At 55.3% G+C, this 23,683-nt stretch overlaps 2 protein-coding genes and 1 long non-coding RNA gene across 3 annotated transcripts; 1 reads left to right on the top strand and 2 right to left on the bottom strand.

The window, feature by feature from the left end:
* Positions 1-410: 410 nt before the first annotated feature.
* LOC103558870 (keratin, type II cuticular Hb6-like) lies at positions 411-7,591 on the bottom strand. The gene is given in 10 exon segments (XM_070621385.1): positions 411-1,164; positions 1,304-1,335; positions 3,226-3,446; positions 3,696-3,821; positions 4,099-4,263; positions 4,486-4,581; positions 5,356-5,416; positions 6,199-6,407; positions 7,134-7,370; positions 7,373-7,591. Coding segments are annotated over 10 exon segments (1,461 nt in total). The 5' UTR covers positions 7,505-7,591; the 3' UTR covers positions 411-982.
* Positions 7,592-14,397: 6,806 nt separating this feature from the next.
* Positions 14,398-21,563, top strand: LOC103546069 (keratin, type II cuticular Hb1). Its single transcript, XM_070621383.1, has 9 exons — positions 14,398-16,506; positions 17,216-17,424; positions 18,218-18,278; positions 19,050-19,145; positions 19,368-19,532; positions 19,727-19,852; positions 20,102-20,322; positions 20,610-20,641; positions 20,946-21,563. Exons 1-9 carry the CDS (start codon positions 16,138-16,140, stop codon positions 21,188-21,190), a joined length of 1,524 nt encoding a protein of 507 aa, XP_070477484.1. The 5' UTR covers positions 14,398-16,137; the 3' UTR covers positions 21,191-21,563.
* LOC139083596 (uncharacterized) lies at positions 19,068-22,750 on the bottom strand. Its single transcript, XR_011540451.1, has 3 exons — positions 22,614-22,750; positions 22,333-22,386; positions 19,068-19,184 (listed from the first exon to the last, which is right to left on the bottom strand). It is a non-coding gene; the product is annotated as an uncharacterized lncRNA (long non-coding RNA).
* Between the last annotated feature and the right edge of the window lie 933 nt (positions 22,751-23,683).

Raw genomic sequence — 23,683 nt, 5'->3', positions numbered from 1 at the left:
TCAGGACACTATTCCACCATCTTCCGATGACGCCAGCTAATCGTATAAATTTTCCTTTCTCCACCACCGGCTTGTTTGCAATTGATGGGCACCAGATTGTGGTGAACAGAATGAGCCCCTTTTTGCTCAGTTACACCACAACAAAGAATTCTCCAGCCCAAATGCCAATGGTGCTGAAGCTGAGAAACCTTGCTCTAGAGAGACCCATGACCACACAAGATCCCCACTTCCAGGAGTCTTCTCTCGTTTCCCCGAGGCTTGGGCTGCTCCGGGCCAAACAGGCAGCGCCTCCTACAGTCCTTTTCATCTACTGAAAAATAACCACGTGGGTGGAGATGTCCTGAGGAGGTCTCCGGCGGGAGCACCCATGCAGGAGGGCCCTGGCATTCTCAAGACTCCAAGGCACCAGGTTTGATCAGCTACAATGAGTTTATTGGAAAGAGAGTGACACAAAGGCAAAGGAAGGGCAGGTAGTGGAGTCACTGGCTTTTTAGAAGCTTCCGCAGGCAGCCCTGGCACGAGATGCTCTCCCCTCCCATGGGCCATATCCCTCAGAGTCACAGGAAAACCACCATCGCGTTCCCCATCTCCATTCCACAGACACAAGCAGACAGGAAGATTCTGGGGCCTGTCCGGTGCCTCCACGCTTGGGTGAAGGGGTCAGGTAGGACCAATGAATCCAGCAGAAAACAGAAGGCGGAAGAAAGGATGAATCCTCAGGACAACAAATGGACTACCAGCAGAGGCTGCAGAAAGAGGCCAGGGTGCCGCCCCCGCCACCCCAGGGCTCAGGGCGCCTGGGACATGGTGCACAGAAGGAGCAGGTGCGGGTGGGGAGGACGTGCAGAGGGTACATCTCTGGCGACGGGTTCCAGGGAGCCAGCGGCTGGTGCATGGGGCAGCGGGAGGGGAGTTCCCGTTGCGCAGGGTCCTAGCCGGGCGGAGGGTGGCGGTGACACACACTGGTGGAGGCTGCAGCCTCCTAGCATCTCTTAGAGCCCACGCTGCAGGCGCTGACCCCGGAGCAGGGGGCGCAGGCGTTGACGGTGCCCACCACCACGTTGCCGCTGCAGGGGGCGCTGCAGACGCTGGTGGTGACAGCAGGGGCAGCACCAGAGGCGCAGAGATCGCCACAGACGACGCCACCGCGGGAGCTGCTGACGCCTGAATGGGGGGAGAACAGGAGAGGCAAGGGTCAGGCATGGCCACAGCCAGGCGGCTTTGGGGTGAGCGAAAATGGCTCCTCCCTAAAGGCACTGGGACCACCCCAGCTGGAGATGGGGGGAGGAGGACAGCTACTTACAGACATTCACGGAGCCAACGCCCTCACACAGCCTGTTGGGAAAGGAAAAGAGAAAGGTCAGTGCTGCGGGAACAGCCAAGGTGGAAGGTGAGATGGGTGGCCCTCCTTCCGGGCATTTGCCAGGAGAAGGGCAATAAACAGACCAATCCAGAAGCCAAGGAACCCCGGGCACCGTGTGGATTCTGCAGACAGGACACCAGGCTCTCCACCCCTTAGTAGCTGAGCAACCTCAGCAGATTCGTCCTCCCTCAGCCCACTTCCTCAGGGGAAAAGCTACACCCGGATCTCTGTTATAGGCTGACTTTGAACAGTACATGTCAGCGCCTAGCACCGCCACATGGGGAGCACTCCAGAAACCTTAGCTGCTACTGCTTCTGTAGCTTCTGATTGACCCGTAAATGCATTTGAGGGGCTGCAGACTTAACTTCCTAAATCTGGTCTAACTGGTGTCACAAGAACATGGCTTCAGGAGGACAGAGATTTTCTTGGTTCTTTTCCCCATGGCAGAATCGACAGTGGCTAAGATGGTGCCCGGCTCCATAAAGGACTGTTGCATGAAGGAATGGGGTTCTAGAACCCATTTAGAATGGGCTCAGGTCTATCCATGCCTATTCCCTCATTTGACTGATGGAGAAACTGAGGCCCAGAGAAAGGAAACAACCAGTGACAGAGGCAGGGCTGTAACTCGGGCCACCTAACTCCACCCAGCCTGCCTCTCCTTCCTCTGCAACACCGTCTCCTTAGGGAAACAAACGTGAGCGGCAAAGGACCGTGGCAAAGCGTCAAAATCAGCTTCAGATCTGAGGACCCTCTGCAGCCCACCCTCTGATCATTCCATGCCCAGGCTTCCTAGGGACCCACGCTAAAGCTTCTGAGTTCACTCCGAGAGCCGGTATGGCAGAGCAGGGACACACTCCATTTCCAGGGCATTCCGCACGTGTCTCCCCACCTTCCAAACTCAGTCTTGAAGAACTCCTGCTGGGACTCTTCAGGATCTCCCCGGGCCCGGGGAGCCCCCTGCCTCTGAGCTCACCAGCGCAATTGCTGGAGCTTGTTGCAGATCTCACCATGCAACCACTTTGATTCTGGTACCAAACCTGCATCCCCATCTCCCCAATACACAGGATGCTCCCTCTGCATCCTCACCCTCCACTCTCCTCTGCCCAGGGCCAGGGGCCTGGCTGTCCACCAGAAGAGGAAGGTTCAGGGTGTGAGCGCCTGACCAACCTGGGGAAAGAACCTAAGGGCAACATTCTGGGCGTGTTGTCCTCATAGGAGCTGTTCTGCTGCCCTCCAGCCATAGGAAGGCTCAATGCCCTATGAGTGTCCCCCTGCCCTCAAAGCAAGAAATAAGCCAAAATGCCCAGAGTGGAGCATAGGTGCCTCGAAGGACAAGTCCCTGCTGTCTGTCTGCCCTCAGTCCTACCTGCTGCAATGGAAGACCACCGAGGGGAACTCACTATAGTTAGAATAGGCAAGTATGAGTTGAGAAAACCCTCTATCGAACCTGTCCTCATGGGATAAATCTTAACTCCCAGGGCTGGGCTGGGCTGGGCTGGGCTGGGCTTGAGAAGCGAGCTGAGATCTTGAGGGGCGTGTGCAACAAGGTCCCACGACAGAAGGAGCATTAGTGAGAGAAGGGGACCCCAAGCCAGGCTGGCTGCTCAGAACGGTGATTGCTACAGCCTGACACCTGGTCTGAGGACCAGATCTGCAAATGCCACCAATCCCAGATCAGCATGTAGTGGGCACGAGAGACTCAAACGGGGTGGAAACACACTCCAAGGACGCACTCAAATTACCTGTCCAGTTGCAGGAAGGGGAGGTTAGGAAACGGAAGTCGAGCGATGCCCGGAGTATGAAGGAAAGGGCACACTGAAAACCCAGGCACGGCTGGGAGAGAAACAGGCTGTGGTACCCACCTCTGCTCCTCGCCCTCCAGCAGGCGCCTGTAGGTGGCGATCTCGATGTCCAGGCCCAGCTTGGCGTTCATCACCTCCTGGTACTCCCTGAGCAGGCAGGCCATGTCCTGCTTGGCCTTCTGCAGGGCCTCCTCCAGCCCGGCCAGCTTGCACTTGGCGTCGCTGAGGGCCGCCTCACCCTGCTGCTCAGCCTGGCTCACGGCCACCTCCAGCTTGGAGTTCTGGGGACCCAGAAGAGAACAGGGTGGGTTGTGGTCCCTGGGTCTCTCTGTCCATTTCCTGCATGTGTCCAGGCCTCCCACCCAGCTGGGAACACCCCAGAACAGGCCTCTTGCCCTCATCCCCTGGGTCTCCCTGAGTGACCGCAACCAGGGACCCTACTCATGCACATGGGCTGGGGGATGAATGGTGAGATCCACATGGGGCACACACTGTCGGAGGGACCCAGATAGGCCCCAAACGAGCATTACCTGGCTCTTGGCATTCTCGATCTCGGCGGTAAGCCTCTGGATCATGCGGTTCAGCTCGTTGATCTCCTCCTTGGTGCGGCGCAGGGTCTCCCCGTGCCGGACCACCGTGGCCTTTATCTCCTCACACTGGGGGGAGGCAGAGAGGAGCCTGAGGCTCAGGATGGGACATCCCACCCATTCAGGACACCGGCAATGATAGTGCAGGTTGTACGATGCTCAGACTGTACAACCATGCATGACAGCCCTCCCCTGCCACCCCAACCGGAGAGCTGTCTGCCTTTCTCTTACCATCTCTAGGGAAGAACACACCACAATTGTTGTAAGGATCAGCATCCACCTTGCTAATATACACCTCACATCCCAGCCACTGCCATGTCTCAGGCAGGTGCTCTGTGCCACTCACCTTGCTGCGGTACCAGGACTCCGCCTCAGCCCGGCTGCGGTTGGCGATGTCATCGTACTGAGCCTTGATCTCGACCAGGATGTTGTCCATGTTCAGTTCCCGGCTGTTGTCCATCTTGACGATGACCGATGTGTCTGAGATGTGGGCTTGAAGGACACGGATCTCCTGCAGATGGTGGGGGCAGTGGGTGGAAGGAATTGCTCACACAGCCTCCCCTACCAGCCTATATGCAGTCTTCTCAGCCCTTCCCGGGGCTCCAGCCCCTGTGCCCTCTGACAGCCTCATGGATGGCCACCCCTGCCCAGATGCCGTCCACCTCCAGTCCCAGACCAAAGGCCTCTCTTCCAGGCCGGCTGCCTGATTTCTACCTGGACCACAAGCCCTCACCTCCTCATACAGTCGCCGCAGGAAGTCGATCTCCTGGGTCAGCGCCTCCACATTGGCCTCCAGGTCCGACTTGCGGAGGTAGGCGCAGTCCACGTCCTGGGAAGGTGGGGGGCCCTTTGAGCTCAGTGGAGCCCTGGTGATCGTCACCCCAAACTCCTCTCTTCCCACCCATTCCGTGGAGGCCAGGGGGAAAGGATTCCCCAGTGTTCCCATTCCCATCCCATCTCCACACCTTCCCACCTCCAGGACGGGCCTCACCGCCGCCTCCCCTTCTAAGAACAGACCCTGGTGCCTTGGAGATGGGCCACCAGCCTTTCCCCCCCCCCCCCACCTGAGACATCTTGCCCCACCACCTCTCCTTTTTACCCTCCCCTCTTCCAGGAAGCCTGCCAGACTGACTCCCCATCTCGGCCACCTTAACCCTTGCCTGTCCCCCACAGTCCTCCAAGACTGCCGCTTGCCCCATGGCTCTGCTCCATTTGCCCCAAACCCTGGCACTGTGGCCCTGCTCTTGGTCAGACTTGCCACAGTGCTAGACAGGACCCTGTCCCTCCGCAGAGAGACTGAAGCTGCCGTGCCCGTGTGTGGACCCCAGCCACAGACCACAAACTCGGAGGCAGAGCAGGACATCCAGGGGGTGACCCAGCTGTGTCCCTGCCCCAGGGCCGGGTGCTAGCGGATATTCCAAGGTTACAGCCCTTTGTCAAAGCCCTGGACGTGCCTTCCGGGACCTGATCTCTGGGGATTTGCCATCCTGAGGTGGCGAGGGCCCTGCGCCCCACACTGAGGTGGCGGCCCTGGGTCTCCCCTAGTAGAGCCTGTCACTCCGAGAGCCCTCGTGTCTGTGCCCACCCATCCCACGTTACCCACCTTCTTCAGAGCCACAAACTCATTCTCGGCTGTTGCTCTCAGAGAAACTTCCTCCTCATACCTGAGGCACAAGAGGGCAGAGACGGGGGTCACAGCAGAGCGGGTCTCCCCGACCCCCTCCACTCATCCCAGGGAAGGGGGAAGTGTCAGGACCCCCTGCCCCTCAACACAGCTGGCTCCTGGCAGCCCTGCCGGGTCCTTCCTGCTTGGACTGGGGTGTGTCTGTCACTCTTTCTCCACCGAGAAGGCTTGAGTGGCTAATCTTCTGGGACCTCACAGCCCTGTTCCCAAAGCTGCTCTGAGTTCCTCTCAGGAGGTGAATAAGCCTCAGCACCCAGCCCCACGCAGGAGTGGACAGCACCAGCTCTGGGGCGCTGAGGCCCCGCCTCCCCTCCTCTGGGGTCCATCTTGACTCAGGTGTGGGGGCCTATGAGATCCATCGGCCATCAGCACTCAGCACCCTCGGCAGTGGGACCCAGGACCCAGCAGCTCTGAGGGACCAGACGCTCACATCGGGTCCAGGGGCTATGGTGGGAACCTGGTGGTCAGGACAAGAAGGTCAGGGAGATGGCAGAAGGTCCTCCCACAGAGCACAGGGGGCAGCTGCCAGGTGAGCAGGCTCAGAGGAGAGAAGGCTGAAGTCGGGGAGAGCTGCAGGGGAACCCAGCCCACCACTCGCACAGGCAGCTGGGCCACAACTGCACCAATGAGGAGACCCTGCCTCACACTCCTACCCCGGCCTGCATGGCCATGTGCCCTGCTCGGAAATCCTTCTTGTGTCTAATCCGCTGGGCTTTAGCCTGAGTCATTTCCTGGGCCCAGCATCCCTCCTGGCTGCCTCACCTCTTCTTGTAGCCCTCCAGCACCTCCTGCACGTGGTTGAGCTCTGAGGCCAACCTCCCGCTGTCGGCCTCCACGCACTCGGCCTCCCGCCGCAGCGTCTCGATGTAGCCACTGAACAGAGGCTCCAGGTTGCTGTCGCAGCACTTGCGGTTCTGGTAGAGCTGCCACTTGGTCTCCAGCAGCTTGTTCTGCTGCTCCAGGAAGCGCACCTGCCATTTGGGGTGGGGAGGAGGGGTCAGATGGCTCCTGGTGCCCCAAATGCATTTTTGGGGGCAGAGAGGTGATTGCTTTAAGGTAAACTGCCAGCCCAGAGCTCCGCAGAGATGACAGAGCTGGGCAGTGAGAGACAGAGCCACTGCTGGATTTCCTCATTGGGTTCTATGAGTCTGTCTGATGAGTCCAGGTCCTGTGGTCAGGAGCCAGGCGGAAAGCTCAGCCCCTCACCTTGAAGCCAGAGGTGGAGCCCTCTTAAGGAAGCCCCCAGATTCAGTTCACAGCAGAAGGTGTCTGGGGCCAGGGAGATGTCACAGGCCATCTAGAGGAGAGCTTAGGCATCCTGGCTCCTCCTCACTTCATCTGACAGCCAATTCACCTCACCCCCTGGGAGAGAATGCAGTCTGCAGCCTGAGACAGTCCAAACGTCTGTGGTCTCAGAAGCAGCAGTCATATTCCTCCCTAACTTCCTGAAGTCCAGTTTGTGCCCCAGAACAGCCAGGTCACACTTTTCTTCCATAAGTTCTGCTTATCTGAACTCTCAGCTGAGTCTTTCTGGGTCTTATGTGAGTGCCTATTTGTGTCTGTCTGTCTGTCTGCCACTCCCATCAGACTGAATGCTCCTGCAGGCAGAGATCTTTCTGCCTCCACTCTCCCTCAGTGCCCAGCCTGAGTCCTGAGCATGGATGAGGTTCAGGAAGGGTGTGATCAAGGACACCCACCTTGTCGATGAAGGCAGCAAACCTGTTGTTGAGGATCTTGATCTGCTCCTTCTCCTCGTGCTTCACGCTCTGCGCGTTGGGGTCGATCTCCAGGTTGAGGGGCGCCAGGAGGCTCTCGTTGACCGACACGGTGGTGATGCAGGGCGGGCTGGGTCCGCACACGCCGCCAGAGCGGTATCCGAAGCTGCGGCCGCAGGAACCGGCCCGGAAGCCCCCGCAGATGCTGCGGCTGCCGAAGAGCCGCCGGCGAGTCCGCGGTAGCAGGAGATGCCGCGGTAGGGGGCGGCGGTGATGCAGCAGCGGCCGGGCCGGGGCCCGCAGGCCGAGGAGCAGCTGAAGGCACGGCCAGCACAGTAAGATCCACAAGTCATGGTGTTCCTTTGGGGCAGGGGAGACTCTGAGAAGGGAGACGTCCTAACGGAGGCACAGTGGACGAGGTGTTTGTGTCTTGGACTTCTTTGGGCCTTTTATATATGTGGGGAGCCTGCTGCGTCCACAAGGTTAGGAGCAATTAGACGCCTTTATAGGCTTGGTTTGTTTAGCTGCTGTCGCTCCTCCCTTAATGTACTTAATTGGGGGCCAGATGCGGCCAGCTGTTTATGGCCTTTTACCCTAAACAGCACAATTTTTATCTTCAAAGGGCCAGCTCACCTCCCCCATACCCACCCCAACCACCCCAGTGACAGTTGGCGAAACTCTGGGATTGGAGGATGGCGGGGCGGTGACTCAGGTTGGAATGGAAGGCGGGGCAGAGGCGGGGCTGTGGCTCCTCGGGTACCGCCCCGCGAGCTGAGGCCTGCGCCGCTGTCCGCGGTGCTGATCGGACCAGCCCCGAGCGCTGAGAGAGGGTGGGATCAACAGAAGGTGATGTGGAAGTTGGGGTGTGCTTGGTGATTTCCCGAACACGGACGGCCTCTTTCTGCATCGCCAAAGCCCCACACTTTCACAATCTGTCAATCACCCACACACGAACCCAACATCCCCACGTCTGCTCCCAAATTACTCACCTACTCCTATCAACATATTCTGTCTGTGTCTCTCTCTGTCTCTCTCTGTGTCTCTCTGTCTGTCTGTCTCTCTCTCTCATACACACACACACACACACATGCTCACACAAGCTCACGTGCACACTTACCTGCCCCCTAGTGCACACAGACCAGTCCCTGGGCCAACCTACTAGACCTCCTTGGCCAGCCTCTGCTGAGAGGAGGTGTTCCCCTCCTCAGAGTCTTCCATGAGGCCTAAGGGGGCACACACCAGCTCACTGGCCTTAGGAATGCCCAACCATTTCCATCAATGCCCCAAGCAAAGACAGCATGTCTTGATTTCACCCCAAGCCTCCGCATTTTCTCTAGGGCCCAGAAGGCCTGGGGTGGACACCACTGTTACAAGTCTCTATAGCATTTGGCTCAGAATATAATAGAATCAATCTGGATAGAGCCATATGAGGAGAGCATCACCCCCCTGAGTCTGTGCTGCTTTCCATGCTGTACTCACCCTTCAGCCTCTTCCCTTACAGTGGTTTGTCAGTAACCTTGGCAGGCATTAGAACAGATCCCTTTGGTGCATACCATCCATCCAGTGTGGATAGCATGGGCCTTGAACCCAAAAGGGCTGGGTAGGAACCAAGGCTGTGCCATGACTAGCTCGGTGTGATATGGGGGGAGGCACTTCACTCCTCTGGAAGATGGATTCAGCCTTCCCTCCCAGTGCCACCTTGGAGAAGTACAGAGATGTGCACATGCTCTGTAAACTCCAGAGCACGGTGCAGATGCGCTGTACGGTAATCGTTAAGAAGCAGGAGGCTCTGTGGCAACACTTTTTTCAGGGTTCACACTGTGACCCACTAATGGGAGAAACCAGAATTTTATTTTAATGAAATAGATTAGAACAAAATCAAGTAGAGTAGAACAGAGAAGAAAATATCAGAGTGCATAATACATAGTAAGGATGTTGTTTCATGACCTTTTGTTTCAATTCAAAATGCGATGTGCACGTACGTGTGTACTTAGTCACTATGAAAAATTTTTCTTAATATGATTGAAACTAAAAATTTTAATGCATGGCCTATCAGTTAAGAACACAGACTTAGATTCCAGACTGCCTACCTCTGCCACTTTCTAGCTCTGTAAATTCGGGCAATTACTTAACATCTCTGTACCTCATTTCATGATTTATAAAATGGGGACAACTCATAAAGTTGTTGTAAGGATTAAAAGACTTAATCCACGTGAAGCATTTGGAACAGAGGCTGACACGCTGTAAGTGTGTAGCCATATCAGTAGTAGTTGTTGCCGCTGCGATAGTTACAGTGACAGGCTTGATGGGGAGATACGTGTTACTATTATGGTTGTTGTTACCGCTGTTGTTGTTGCCGCTGTGGGTATATCTGCAGCTTTGGTGGAATATACCTACCCACATTCTTAAACCCCCCATGTACCATTCCCACTAATGCTACCTATCTTAAAGGACTAGTCAAAAGATTAAGCTAAATAATGCATAGACAATGCTTAACACGGTACCTGGCACACAGCACCTCCTCAATAAATGTCATCTACTATTCTTTACCATGGGGCTCAGTCCGAAGGGTAGGGAGTAACTGAGACCTTTGGCCATAGTTATTCCCTTTATCCTGGAAAAGAACCCAAAAACAAATCGCCCTCCTGATGTTCCCTCTCTAGCCCAGCTGTCCCAGGAAAGGCCCAGGGAGAATCTCTCCTCTTAGACAAAGAGAAAGTGTCACCAGTCCTTGGGCAGACACACTAGTGGATGAAAAGAGAAACTTGGACAATCCAAAAAGCCTGTCATAAGTTACTCATAAATTTATATTTTTTATTTGGCCTTAACAGGCCATCAGAAATCTTCAGTCATAAATCAATGGTATGCTCACTCATCTTGCTTTTTGCCTGATCCAAAAACCTCCTGATTTATCGGTAGCCAGGGGATACCATGAGGTTGAGGGTGGAGGATATGCCATTGATAATCCACCCAAGTAAAATGGAACTCCAAAGACATCAAGAGAAGGCAGGCTTTCACTGCCGCTAAACAGATGGAAGTTGGATTCGAGGAAGAACTTCCCAGAAGGAGGGCATGTAGTCATGGTTTCCTAAAGGAGCTTGCATTATGTCTCCCACTTAGGGAAGCTTTAAACAAAAGAGAAACACTATTCTGGAGTGGCCACCATGGATGTGGAGACAGGATGAACCAAAAGACCTTCAGAACTAGAGATCAGAGCTTCTTCTTTTAGCCCAAGTGGGTCTTGTTTCAAAGGATGCCTGGAAAGAACATTAGGAAGTTTAACATTAGGAAATTCTTCTTCAAGTCTCCCTTAGTCCATCTTGTTCCTGTAGAGGATATTATAGGCAGATTCTCCAAGATGGATGATGGGTTAGATGAGATAACATCTTCTTGGGGGATTCAGGGATTCTGTGACTGATGAGACCCTGCCTTATGCAGAACCCTGTCTTATTTTTGAAGGGAGGGAAACACAAAAGGAGGAAGAAGACATGGATCCTGGGGCTTCTGATCTGACCAGGAAGACAAACCCAAGTTCATGAGAAAAGCCAGAAGTCTGAACAGGACCGCTTTTCAGATGTGCCATCGGATGCTCAGGAATGCAATGCCTACTGACAGTGCCCATTCTGGGGCAATGTGAAATGCAGCTAGTCTGATGGGAAAGGCAAGAAAGGCTCCCTGGAAATAGTGAGGACTGGCTTCAGTAAGGAGGCAGGTGGGACAGTGTTGGTGCAAAAGAGTGCATGGAGATATTTCAGAAAGTGGACATTAAGGGCATCTGAAGGCCCTTACTGTAGGGGAGGAAATGGATCATGAGATGCTGTGATGGTGGAGAGGGAGAAAGGAAGTCAGTTGAGGCAGAGACATCAGAAGCAGGGCCAGTGTCATCTCTGGGATTCTGTTCCATGGCTGTGGGCTAGGAGGCAGTCTGTGGGTTCTGCATCTGGAGGGTACCAAAGCATCCACACCCCAGGCTTCAGGTATCCCAGGGGCTGTGCCCTTTGTAACTTTGCAGCTTATGCTTTCTGTTCATAGATAGCAGGTGCACGCCAGGTTCCAGTGAGGGAAACTGAGGGGTGAGGGAGTAGCTGTTTATACAACACTTGGACTGGTGATGAGGGAGTTGACCTCAGGTCCAGCCACCAGGCAGGGAAGTTGGGTTAGTGAGTTGAGGAAAGGCCCAAGTCAGAACCCTGCCTCCTCAGCCAAGACAGCCCAGGACACTAGCCAATTATCCATCAGAACTCTCCAGAGGACTCGTGGAGAGCCTGGGTGGGGATGAAGCCTGACTCAAGAGCTCCACCCCTGGTGAGGTCCATCCCACTAAACAGGCTAAGCCCCTGCACCTTCCCCAGCCCATGTCCATGTGCTGCCCCGTGAGGGTCCATTGTTATAAAGCTGCATTTAAGGTTGCCCACTTCTTCAGGTAGGTCTACACCTTGTCCTCAGTGCTATGCCCCTTCCCCCTTCAACCTCCTCCTGCTCTGCTCTTCCACCCCTGGAGTGTCCCCCACCATTCTCCCCTGAGTCTTCTCCCCATGTTTCATTGACTCTCTCCCACTTCCTTCCTCCTCCCTCTGTCTCCTCCAATCTCTCCTTCCTCCCATTCTCCTCACCCCTTAGCCAGTCTCCATCCTTCTTCCAAGTGGCCCTAGAGGGTAATAGTCTAAGACCAAGCATCTTCTTCTTCCATTTTCCTTCAGACCTACCTCCCAGCCACTTCTCTCTTTCCTTCCCCAACCCTCCTCCCAGTCTCTACTGCCCCAAGCCCTCCAGGATTCTTGCCCTCATTGGCTGGCTTTGCCTACTACCTTGTCATCATTCAGGTCAAAGACTTTGCTTTGGTCAAAGATGCATCTGCTCACTTCATCCTTCCTTCAGTCCCCAGCCAGGAATGTCACCCCACCCCACCCCACCCCACCCCCAGGAATGGTTGTCCTCTGGTCTGCTTCATCTGGTCCCCACCCCATCCTACCAGAAAGCTTTGCACAATTAACCACCAAGCTTTGATGGCTCCATTACTCAGCACTTAATATGCAGCTTGTATTCATTTCACTCATTCAACAAAAATTTGTTGAGTACCTACTATGTGCCAGGCCCTTGGAATAGACCCATGAACCAAGCGTCTATACCCATTGATGTGTTGTAGGGTTTGCATTTTTGTTCATGATCTGGTTATGTGTCCAGCTTGTCTTGTAGCACTGGAAGCTCGGCACGAACATGGGTGAGCTCTCCTCCATCCTCTGAACCCTGAAAGCACCATGAAGGGCATCACGTCATATGCAGACATTGCCTGCTGTGTGATATCTGTAATGAGGGCGAGTGGTGATGGATGAGAGTGCAATGGAATCAATTCATCCCTTGCACGGGGGTCAAACACACCAAGCTCTAAGTGCCAGCTCTGCCACTAACTACATGACCTGAGCAAGTCTCTAAACCTCCCTAGGCCTTGGGGTCCCCACCGGTAAAACAAGAATAATAACACCTGCCTCAGAGGGCAATTGTAAAAATTAAATGTATTAACGCATTTGGAGCTCTCAGTGTAGTATCTAGTAAAAGTAAGATGAACATCAGGAGACATTATTTTGTAAGTTTGGAAGAATATTCATAAAATAGCTTTCTACACTAAACATATATGACTTGCATAATTTTAAAAAATAACCATATACCCTAGAACAACTCTTGCATAAATGCATCAGAAGACATGGAAAAGAATGTTCATGTCAGCTCTGTCCGTAATACAAACCCTGGGAACAAGCATGAGGCCAGTGGAGCGGAAAGAGGAATATACTGCGGCGTAGCCGAACAATGAGTACAACCCACAGTGACAATGAACACAACACAGCTACAGGAAACAACACCAAACCAAAGAAACCAGACAGGAAAGAACACACACAATAAGGTTCCATTTACGTGAAGTTCAAAAACTGGGACACTAAACAATGCGTGGTTTAGGTTTATGCATACATTGGTTTGTGCACCATCATGCAGACATGTGCTTACTAAAACTGTAAGGAAAAGCAAAGGAACGATTCAACACAAAATCCCAGAGGGGGGCCGTCCCTTGGCCAGGAGGGAAGGGGCTGCGATCAGAATGAGGCTCAGAGGAAGCTCCAAGTTCCACGGATGTCCTATTTCTTCCTATAGGTGGTAGGCACACCACCTATCCATTCTTGAGGGTGTGTGTGTGACGTATTTCACAATAAAAACAATGTTAACCTCCATAAAGCTCGCATTGCCAGAGCCAAGACGGTAAAGGGGCAGTTCTGGCCAGCCCCCACCTCCCCCACCACAAGCTTTTTCATTCAAAGAAACCACACAGGCTGAATGTCCTTTCCAGTCTTCAACAATTAGCAGCAATTAACACCTGAAGTTTAACGACATGGGTCACATTTGAATTTTTTTGCACCTTGTTTTAAATTGCTTCTCGCTTCCTTAAAACTGCTTAGTAAGGGCCAGCCGTGGGTAATTAGCGCGTGTGTGTGCGGGGCGTTTTTACAAGGAGTTAGGCTGGGAGAGACGGCACCGCGCGTGCGAGATCACCTTGACTCAGCGCTTCTCAGGACACCAGCCAGCTGGGAGCCCAGGGCTCAACTGAGGCCAGGGCCCGGAATTGCAGGGAAGGTACAAAGGGCCTCGGAAGTGCTCGCCCAGTTCCCCAAACACATAAAGTGACAGCAGGTGCCACTCCCTCCTCTGGGATGACCAGGTAGCTGACACAGTCCATGACCCCGTCTGTCCTGTCACCAGGCTTCGCTCCAGAACGTTTTGCACAGAGACACAGCCCTGCCCTGAGCCCTCTCTTCTTCTCTTCTCCTTTCTTCTCCTTCCCCACCAACCCCGCCTGCTTCCTCCATCCCTAAGCTGCTCTGCCTGCCCTCCCCCTAAGGCACAGCAGCTAAAGGGGGCTGCCAACCACTCATTTCACTCCTCTTGTCTTCTCTTCCATTTAATGCAAACCCCTTACTTTACGGGATCTTTTTTCCGGACCTGCTCCATTGGAGAGGGGGTGCTTTGTGGGTCAGCAGAACACAGTACGACTGATCAAGCTGCTTACAGTCAGCAGAGGTATACAGATAACTAAACTGCCGTTTCCCATCCCCTCCCTTCAGATCTCAGCCGCAGTGTCCTGTGATCCAACCCATGCCCCTCAGCCCCAGCCTCGCATTGCCCTTGTACCAAATCACGCCCCATTGGCCCCTCCCAGTTCTAACCGTCCCAGCCCCCTCTGACCCTGCCCATCTTCCTTAGACTGACTCTCCCCAATCCTGAATCCACAGATATCCCCTCCTAAACAACGTTCTCTACCCTCTTGAAATTTACCCTCTTGAAATTTTCCAAGGATTAGGAAATCCAGGGGTTGCCATAGCTTGTAGGCAAGAAGGCATTGCATCTCCTGGGCTCCACTCCTTACCACCTGGGAGACTGTAGCTGAGTTATTTAACCTCTTGGAGCCTCAGTTTCCTCATCGGTAAAATGAGAATAGTGGTACATACTTCATATGGTTGATGCAAGAACTGGAGATCGTATATGGCATATAGCGATGATCACATAGTAGGTGTCCAGTGAAAAGCAAATATCCTCTTATTAAAATAGGACCCACATCTCCCTACAGAGGCCTGTCCCATTGTAAAGAGAAATATGTATTCAAGCGAATCAGTGTGGCACCACCAACAGGACAACCTGACACTTTGTGATACAATAAGGGGTAATATAGCATTATTACGAAGTATTCTGCCCCACAATGTTTAAGCTAAACATCACCCAGCCTCTGGACCACTCTGGTCCATCCAACAGAAACTTATGCTGTGGTGGAAACATTCTAGATCTGTGCTATCCGATCAGGAGGCCACCAGTCACGTGTGACTAGTGAGGATTTAAAATGCGGCTAGTGCACCTGCAGGATTCGATTTTTAATTTAATTTCAATTAATTTAAATTTAAATAGCCACTTGTGCCTATGGGCTTCATATTGAACAGCTCAGCTCTGGAATTCACTCCCAGTTTATGGAAAACACGAGGAATAGAGCCACAGGTTAACTCGCATAAAACCTATTTTTTAAAATTCTCGGGACAATTGGGAAAATGGAATATGGAGTGGGTAGTAAATGACTCTTTGGAATTGTTCATTTTCTCGCATGTGAAAATGGTGCTGTCCTTATGTTAGGAAACACACGCCGAGGTGTTTGAGGGTTACGCGCCACACTTTCTGTGACTGCCAGATGAGCGGGCACATGTGAACGCAAAGGTGGCCGCGTGTGAACATCTGTTGACTCCAGGTATCGAGGGGGAACATCACCAGATGTCTTTATACCGTTCTTTCAATTGTTCTATATGTTTGAAAACTCTCATAATAAAAGTTGAAAAAGCCATAAAACACAAATATTTAATAATCTGCTGGCTGCTGCCACAGTAGGAAAGTTCAGATGTTTTGATCAGCCCACTGGACCATTTGGGGATGAGGAAAATCCAGATTCGTGGTTTAGTAGCCTCTCGGCCACTACTGGAATGGAAACTTCTAGACGTTTTGCTAATATCTCAATCTTTCCTGGGTCCCCTCCCCACTCATCCCCTACACGCACACAGGTCCCCTCCTCCTCCCTTCTCTTCCCCTTCTCCTGGCCCCACTCCTCCCCCCCCCCCCCACTTGCCCTGCCCTTCTCCCAGCAAACCCTCAGATGCGTGAAAGTCCTGTTGGCGAGGCACTTTGAAGATGAAACATGCTGAGTCCCCGATGGCCCAGGGGTTGGCATCCTTTACACAGAGGAGGGTGCGGGCCACTCCACCATTAAACCACATTCTAGAGAGGCACAGCCCGCCTAACCGCCCAAGCCTATAAAGCACAAATTGCCCCAACCCCATCGCAGAGCCCAGCCTGCTCAGATCCCAGCATAAATAGGACCGGGGCGCCGAGAGGAGCGTATTGGAGTTTCCAGCAAGACTCCAGACCTCACACCTTGTACTCTGCAACCCAAACCTCCAGAAGCACCATGGCCTGCGGATCAGGATTCAGCAGCCGGGCCTTCAGCTGCGTGTCGGCCTGCGGGCCCCGGCCCGGCCGCTGCTGCATCACGGCCGCCCCCTACCGCGGCATCTCCTGCTACCGCGGACTCGCCGGCGGCTTCGGCAGCCGCAGCGTTTGTGGGGGCTTCCGCGCTGGCTCCTGCGGCCGCAGCTTCGGATACCGCTCTGGCGGCGTGTGCGGACCCAGCCCGCCCTGCATCACCACCGTGTCGGTCAACGAGAGCCTCCTGGCGCCCCTCAACCTGGAGATCGACCCCAACGCGCAGTGCGTGAAGCACGAGGAGAAGGAGCAGATCAAGATCCTCAACAACAGGTTTGCTGCCTTCATCGACAAGGTGGGTGTCCTTGATCACGCCTTTCCTGAACCTTCCCTTCCTGGGCTGTGCACTGAAGAGGTAGTCAGGGGCAGGAGGGATGTGGTCCAGGTGAGCTCCCAGTCTGATGGAAGAGATGGACACACATCCAGGACAGACAGACACAGAGATGAGTATAGGGCAGGGGCTCCTGATTTAATAGCACTGTTATTAAATACAATCTCTATCCAGACAGGCAGGGTCCCCACAGAGAGACAAGGACAAGGCTTGGCACTGCCTGTCAGAGGAGGAGGACGTACATGCACACAAGACACAAGAAATGCACATAAGAAATAGGAACAGGATAACAGGGTCACCTTTTGCTTGGGTATCCTTGATCACGTCCTACCTGAAACATACCCACCACTCAGGATAGGCACTCAGGGCAGAGGAAGAGACCTCTACTGAGTCCTGACCACACCCACCTGGACTCATCAGGTCGGGATAACTCAATTTACCTGGAGTGGGACTGACCTTCCCCAGCCTCTTGCTCCCATCTCTAAGCTGGAAAATGAAGACATAGACCCAGTCAAGAAATCCAGCAGTGGCCCTGTCTCTCACTGCCCAGCTCTGTCATCTCTGCGGAGCTCTGGGCTGGCAGTTTACCTTAAAGCAATCACCTCTCTCCCCCCAAAAATGCATTTGAGGCACCAGGAGCCATCTGACCCCTCCTCCCCACCCCAAATGGCAGGTGCGCTTCCTGGAGCAGCAGAACAAGCTGCTGGAGACCAAGTGGCAGTTCTACCAGAACCGCAAGTGCTGCGACAGCAACCTGGAGCCTCTGTTCAGTGGCTACATCGAGACGCTGCGGCGGGAGGCCGAGTGCGTGGAGGCCGACAGCGGGAGGTTGGCCTCAGAGCTCAACCACGTGCAGGAGGTGCTGGAGGGCTACAAGAAGAGGTGAGGCAGCCAGGAGGGATGCTGGGCCCAGGAAATGACTCAGGCTAAAGCCCAGCGGATTAGACACAAGAAGGATTTCCAAGCAGGGCACATGGCCGTGCAGGCCGGGGTAGGAGTGTGAGGCAGGGTCTCCTCATCGGTGCAGTTGTGGCCCAGCTACCTGTGCGAGTAGCAGGCCGGGTTCCCCTGCAGCTCTCCCCGACTTCAGCCTTCTCTCCTCTGAGCCTGCTCACCTGGCAGCTGCCCCCTGTGCTCTGTGGGAGGGCCTTCTGCCATCTCCCAGGCCTTCTTCTCCTGACCACCAGGTTCCAACCATAGCCCCTGGACCCAATGTGAGCATCTGGTCCCTCAGGGCTCCCGGGTCCTGGAGCTCTGGGGGATCCCACTGCCAAGGGTGCTGAGTGCTGACGGCCGATGGGTCTCATAGGCCCCCACACCTGAGCCAAGATGGACTCCAGAGGAGGGGAGGTGGGGCCTCAGCGCCCCAGAGCTGGTGCTGTCCACTCCTGCGTGGGGCTGGGTGCTGAGGCTTATCCGCCTCCTGAGAGGAACTCAGAGCAGCTTTGGGAACAGGGCTGTGAGGTCCCAGAAGATTAGCCACTCCAGCCTTTTCGGTGGAGAAAGAGTGACAGACACACCCCAGTCCAAGCAGGAAGGACCCGGCAGGGCTGCCAGGAGCCAGCTGTGTTGAGGGGCGGGGGGTCCTGACACTTCCCCCTTCCCTGGGATGAGTGGAGGGGGTCGGGGAGACCTGCTCTGCTGTGACCCCCGTCTCTGCCCTCTTGTGCTTCAGGTATGAGGAGGAAGTTTCTCTGAGAGCAACAGCCGAGAATGAGTTTGTGGCTCTGAAGAAGGTGGGTAACGTGGGATGGGTGGGCACAGACACGAGGGCTCTCGGAGTGACAGGCTCTGCTAGGGGAGACCCAGGGCCGCCACCTCAGTGTGGGGCACAGTGCCCTCGCCACCTCAGGATGGCAAATCCCCAGAGATCAGGTCCCGGAAGGCACGTCCAGGGCTTTGACAAAGGGCTGTAACCTTGGAATATCCGCTAGCACCCGGCCCTGGGGCAGGGACACGGCTGGGTCACCCCCTGGATGTCCTGCTCTGCCTCCGAGTTTGTGGTCTGTGGCTGGGGTCCACACACGGGCACGGCAGCTTCAGTCTCTCTGTGGAGGGACAGGGTCCTGTCTAGCACTGTGGCAAGTCTGACCAAGAGCAGGGCCACAGTGCCAGGGTTTGGGGCGGATGGAGCAGAGCCATGGGGCAAGGGGCAGTCTTGGAGGACTGTGGGGGACAGGCAAGGGTCAAGGTGGCCGAGATGGGGAGTCAGTCTGACAGGCTTCCTGGAAGAGGGGAGGGTAAAAAGGAGAGGTGGGGGGACAAGATGTCTCAGGTGGGAGGGGGGAAAGGCTGGTGGCCCATCTCCAAGGCACCAGGGTCTGTTCTTAGAAGAGGAGGAGGTGGTGAGGCCCGTCCTGGAGGTGGGAAGGTGTGGAGATGGGATGGGAATGGGAACACTGGGGAATCCTTTCCCCCTGGCCTCCACGGAATGGGTGGGAAGAGAGGAGTTTGGGGTGACGATCACCAGGGCTCCACTGAGCTCAAAGGGCCCCCCACCTTCCCAGGACGTGGACTGCGCCTACCTCCGCAAGTCGGACCTGGAGGCCAATGTGGAGGCGCTGACCCAGGAGATCGACTTCCTACGGCGACTGTATGAGGAGGTGAGGGCTTGTGGTCCAGGTAGAAATCAGGCAGCCGGCCTGGAAGAGAGGCCTTTGGTCTGGGACTGGAGGTGGACGGCATCTGGGCAGGGGTGGCCATCCATGAGGCTGTCAGAGGGCACAGGGGCTGGAGCCCCGGGAAGGGCTGAGAAGACTGCATATAGGCTGGTAGGGGAGGCTGTGTGAGCAATTCCTTCCACCCACTGCCCCCACCATCTGCAGGAGATCCGTGTCCTTCAAGCCCACATCTCAGACACCTCGGTCATCGTCAAGATGGACAACAGCCGGGAATTGAACATGGACAACATCCTGGCTGAGATCAAGGCTCAGTACGACGACATCGCCAACCGCAGCCGGGCTGAGGCGGAGTCCTGGTACCGCAGCAAGGTGAGTGGCACAGAGCACCTGCCTCCTGACATGGCCGTGGGAGGGATGTGAGGTGTATGTTAGCAAGGCAGGGCAGGGCTGCCACGTATGGTTGCACAGGTTGAGCACTGTACAACCTGCACTATCATCGCTGGTGTCCTGAATGGATGGGATGTCCCATCCTGAGCCTCAGGAGCCTCTCTGCCTCCCCCCAGTGCGAGGAGATAAAGGCCACGGTGGTCCGGCACGGGGAGACCCTGCGCCGCACCAAGGAGGAGATCAACGAGCTGAACCGCATGATCCAGAGGCTGACCGCCGAGATCGAGAATGCCAAGAGCCAGGTAATGCTCGTTTGGGGCCTACCTGGGTCCCTCCGACAGTGTGTGCCCCATGTGGATCTCACCATTCATCCCCCAGCCCATGTGCATGAGTAGGGTCCCTGGTTGCGGTCACTCAGGGAGACCCAGGGGATGAGGGCAAAAGGCCTGTTCTGGGGTGTTCCCAGCTGGGTGGGAGGCCTGGACACATGCAGGAAATGGACAGAGAGACCCAGGGACCACAACCCACCCTGTTCTCTTCTGGGTCCCCAGAACTCCAAGCTGGAGGTGGCTGTGAGCCAGGCTGAGCAGCAGGGCGAGGTGGCCCTCACTGACGCCCGCCGCAAGCTGGCCGGGCTGGAGGAGGCCCTGCAGAAGGCCAAGCAGGACATGGCCTGCCTGCTCAGGGAGTACCAGGAGGTGATGAACGCCAAGCTGGGCCTGGACATCGAGATCGCCACCTACAGGCGCCTGCTGGAGGGCGAGGAGCAGAGGTGGGGCCCAACCCACCCTGGCCCTGAGCTGCCCCTTCCTGCCCCTTGAACTAAGGCCACCCTTTCTCCTGGCTCAACAGTGCCAGCGGTCTGGGACAAACGTATTACAGATCACTCTTGGGGAGAGCGCAGTTTGGGAGGGCCCCTCCCTCCCCTCCCTCCCCTCCCTCAGACCCTCTGCTCCTGCAGTATTGACCTCCTGTGGGCGACCCCCCCCCGGGGTTTGTGGTGCTCTGTCTGCAGCTCTGGGGAGCCACTAACGTTGCCTTTTTCTCCTTCCCTGTCAGGCTGTGTGAAGGCGTTGGGGCTGTGAATGTCTGTGAGTAGCACGGGCCCTATGTGGACGGATTACTCCCTTCCCGGAAGGGATGGCGGAGTCCGGGAGGAGGGGTTTCCCTGAAACCTAACTATGAAAGAGTGGGTTGACCTCCCAGCAGGAGGGATTTGGGGTCAGCGAGCAGGAAAACCCACAGCTTTGAGGCTAAATGGACCTAGAGTGGTCAAGTAAAGATGCTCCTGACTTTTAAAACCCAGCACTCAGGGCCTGGGGAGGGGCATCGTCAGGGAAGCGGGATGACTCGCCCCCTAGAATTTTGACTCAGCGGGGTCTCTGGCGTTCGCAGCTGTCAGCAGCTCCCGGGGCGGGGTCGTCTGCGGGGACCTCTGCGTGTCGGGCTCCCGGCCTGTGACGGGCAGCGTCTGCAGCGCCCCCTGCACCGGGAACCTGGCGGTGAGCACCGGCCTGTGCGCCCCCTGCGCGCCCTGCAACTCCATCACGTCCTGTGGCCTGGGCACCGGCGGCGTGGGCTCCTGCGGCATCAGCTCCTGCGGCGTGGGCTCCTACGCCAGCAGCTGCCGCAAATGTTAGGCGCCCCAGCTCAAACCCCCGGCCCAGGCATCTCCCCTACGCAGCCTGGCCCGGCCCGCCCCGCCTGGTCCAGCCCCGCCCATGCCTGGGCGGAGCAGGCACTCCGCTACTTCCCTGGCGCTTTGAAAGGCCCGCCCCACTCCTGGCCTCTCACGTCTACTTGCGATCCCCTTTTCCTCCGTCTGCCTCTTTCTGCTGGGAAGGGCTACCCCAGAAAGAAGTCCCTTTGGCGCACGCAGGAAGGGAGCTGCGGCGCAGAGAGGACCAGGCTGCCGTGGGGCCAATAGCCAGAAACCCCCAGCCTTTTCCTTTCCTCGTCTGCCGTGTCCGTCTCTGTCTCTGTGTTTCCAATAAATCAATGTAGCCAACCCTGCGCCTTGTCTGCACCTCTGTTATCTTCCTCAAGGGTCGCGGTTTAGGAGGGTCCCCAAAGTCACAAGAAGCAGAAAAAGGCCTAGTCTGGGGTCTCCAGGACGGTCCTCCGTCCCTGGGGTCACAGCAGTCTCAGATTTAGCCAAGAGTTGCGCTGGGCCCCCACAAGATGTGATTTTATCCACCCCACCTTCATGATACATCTCTCAGATGGAGCTCAGACACAGGTGGCTGCTGGGCCTGACTGGCACTGAGGTCAGTGGTGCAGCTGGGGGATGAACCCTGAATGCCACTCCAGTGCTCACTTCACTAAACCACAGCTGCCTCCCAGAAAACATCCCTGTGCCCAACTGCCAACTGATGGATAACAAAAATTTGATTCACCAGTCACTCCAAGCTTAAGGAAACATCACTCACTGCTTCGTGGGGGAGACTCACGCCTGAGTAATTTATGAGAATTCTTTAAGGGGTAAATACGTGAACATGACTTAAACTTTCAGAAAGCCTTTGATGCGGCTACCTTTTTTTTTAATGGAGTCCTTTGGGGGTTTGGGGGCCTGCCATAGCTGATACATTACCCCCAAAGATAGAAAACAGCATGCAGCAAGAAGATGATGTGGCGTAGAGGTGAGCACCCGGGCTCTGGAGCCAGACTGCTGGGGTCCAAACTGGGCTCTGTTTCTTCCTAGCTGAGTGACCTTGAGCATTTACTTACCCTCTCTGTGCCTCAGTTTCCGCATGTCTAAATTGAGAATGATAAGAGCACTTACCTCATAGCGCTGATGGGAGGGTTAAGGAATTTCACATCATAACATGCTTCTTGCCTGCCACAAAATAACCACAATATGTGTTTCTCGTTAGTTGTATTCTTCTTCAGAATATAAAGTAGCAATCCCTCCAGGGACACGGCTGTGGCCTGCCTCTCTTTACACTTATATCTGTGATCAGAGAGAACTCTCCACGTCTTCCAGGGCCATGGAGCTCCTCCATGCAGGGAACTGTTGTCCCCCCCAGCCCCCCACATGCACACACATATTGAAAAGGCCCTTACAAGTGGCGGTGGGAGTAGGGAGATGGTCCCTCAGCTTCACTATGGGCCAAGGCGAGTCCCCCAACATACATCTGGACAGCGGGGTGAATCTCCACACTTCCAGTCCCAGGCCCAGAAAACTGGAGCAGAAATGTGAGCCCTCAGGGCAATGGAAATAATTAAGAATATTTAGAGACCAGAAGCCAGTGGTTTGAAAAGACAAGGGCTCTTTGAAGGGACAGGACCAATCCCTGTTCTCCTGGCCACCAACCCGGCCCTCCACCCCTGTGATGGAATTCTGAGCAGGACAGAGCCCTGGGAGAGTTCCAGAGTGTGCCACTGTTCTAGCCAGCCCTCTGTGCTGTGACGCCACACAGCTCAGAAGCAGCCCCATCAGGAGTCTGGACCTGAGGCCCGGGCACCCGCTCCATCCCTCCATCCCTCCCCAGCTCAGAAGGCACCAGCTCGAGGGACTTCTCAGCTCTGCCAACTGACCCCTCCCTTCCCCTCTCGCTGGTCTCATCAGCCCATCCGGACCTTGATGACCTGCCTCCTCCACTCTCTCACCCTCCCTCCAGCTCTGAACCTTCTCCTCTTTCCTGCTCCAGAGCCACAATCCTCGCCTCCCTCTAGGCTCCCTCTCCTGGACAGGCTCAGGTGAGGGACAGGGGGAGTGATTTAACACACAATGCCCACGATGCAGAACAGGGAGGAAATGAACACCTTGCTGTGTGTCCTTTAGCAAGCCCTTCCCCTCTCTGAGCCTTAGTGTATTCACAAGTGAGAAAAAATGTTTGGACCGGATGGCTGCTAAGGTCCCTTACCAATTGAAAGCTCTCTTCTTCTGCTGGAGACGGAGGACAGGACTAGGAGCTGGAGGGAAGCAGGGAGCTTGGGCACCATGCAGCTGCGCTGGGTGCACACTGTCAGCATCTTCATTCTGCACAGCTCCGTCTACGGGCAGCTGTCTGTGAGTGGAACAGCAGGATTGCACCCAGGTGTGCGCACATCTCCGGGCATCTGTGTGGAAACACATATGTGTGGGTGCCGGAGGGTTTCTCGACATGTGATTACATGTGTGAATGTGTGTC

Source organism: Equus przewalskii, chromosome 5 (assembly GCF_037783145.1).
Source record: "Equus przewalskii isolate Varuska chromosome 5, EquPr2, whole genome shotgun sequence".
NCBI lineage: Eukaryota > Metazoa > Chordata > Mammalia > Perissodactyla > Equidae > Equus > Equus przewalskii.
The sequence above is the reverse complement of the archived record's forward strand: the minus strand, read 5'-3'. Positions and strand labels throughout refer to the sequence as shown.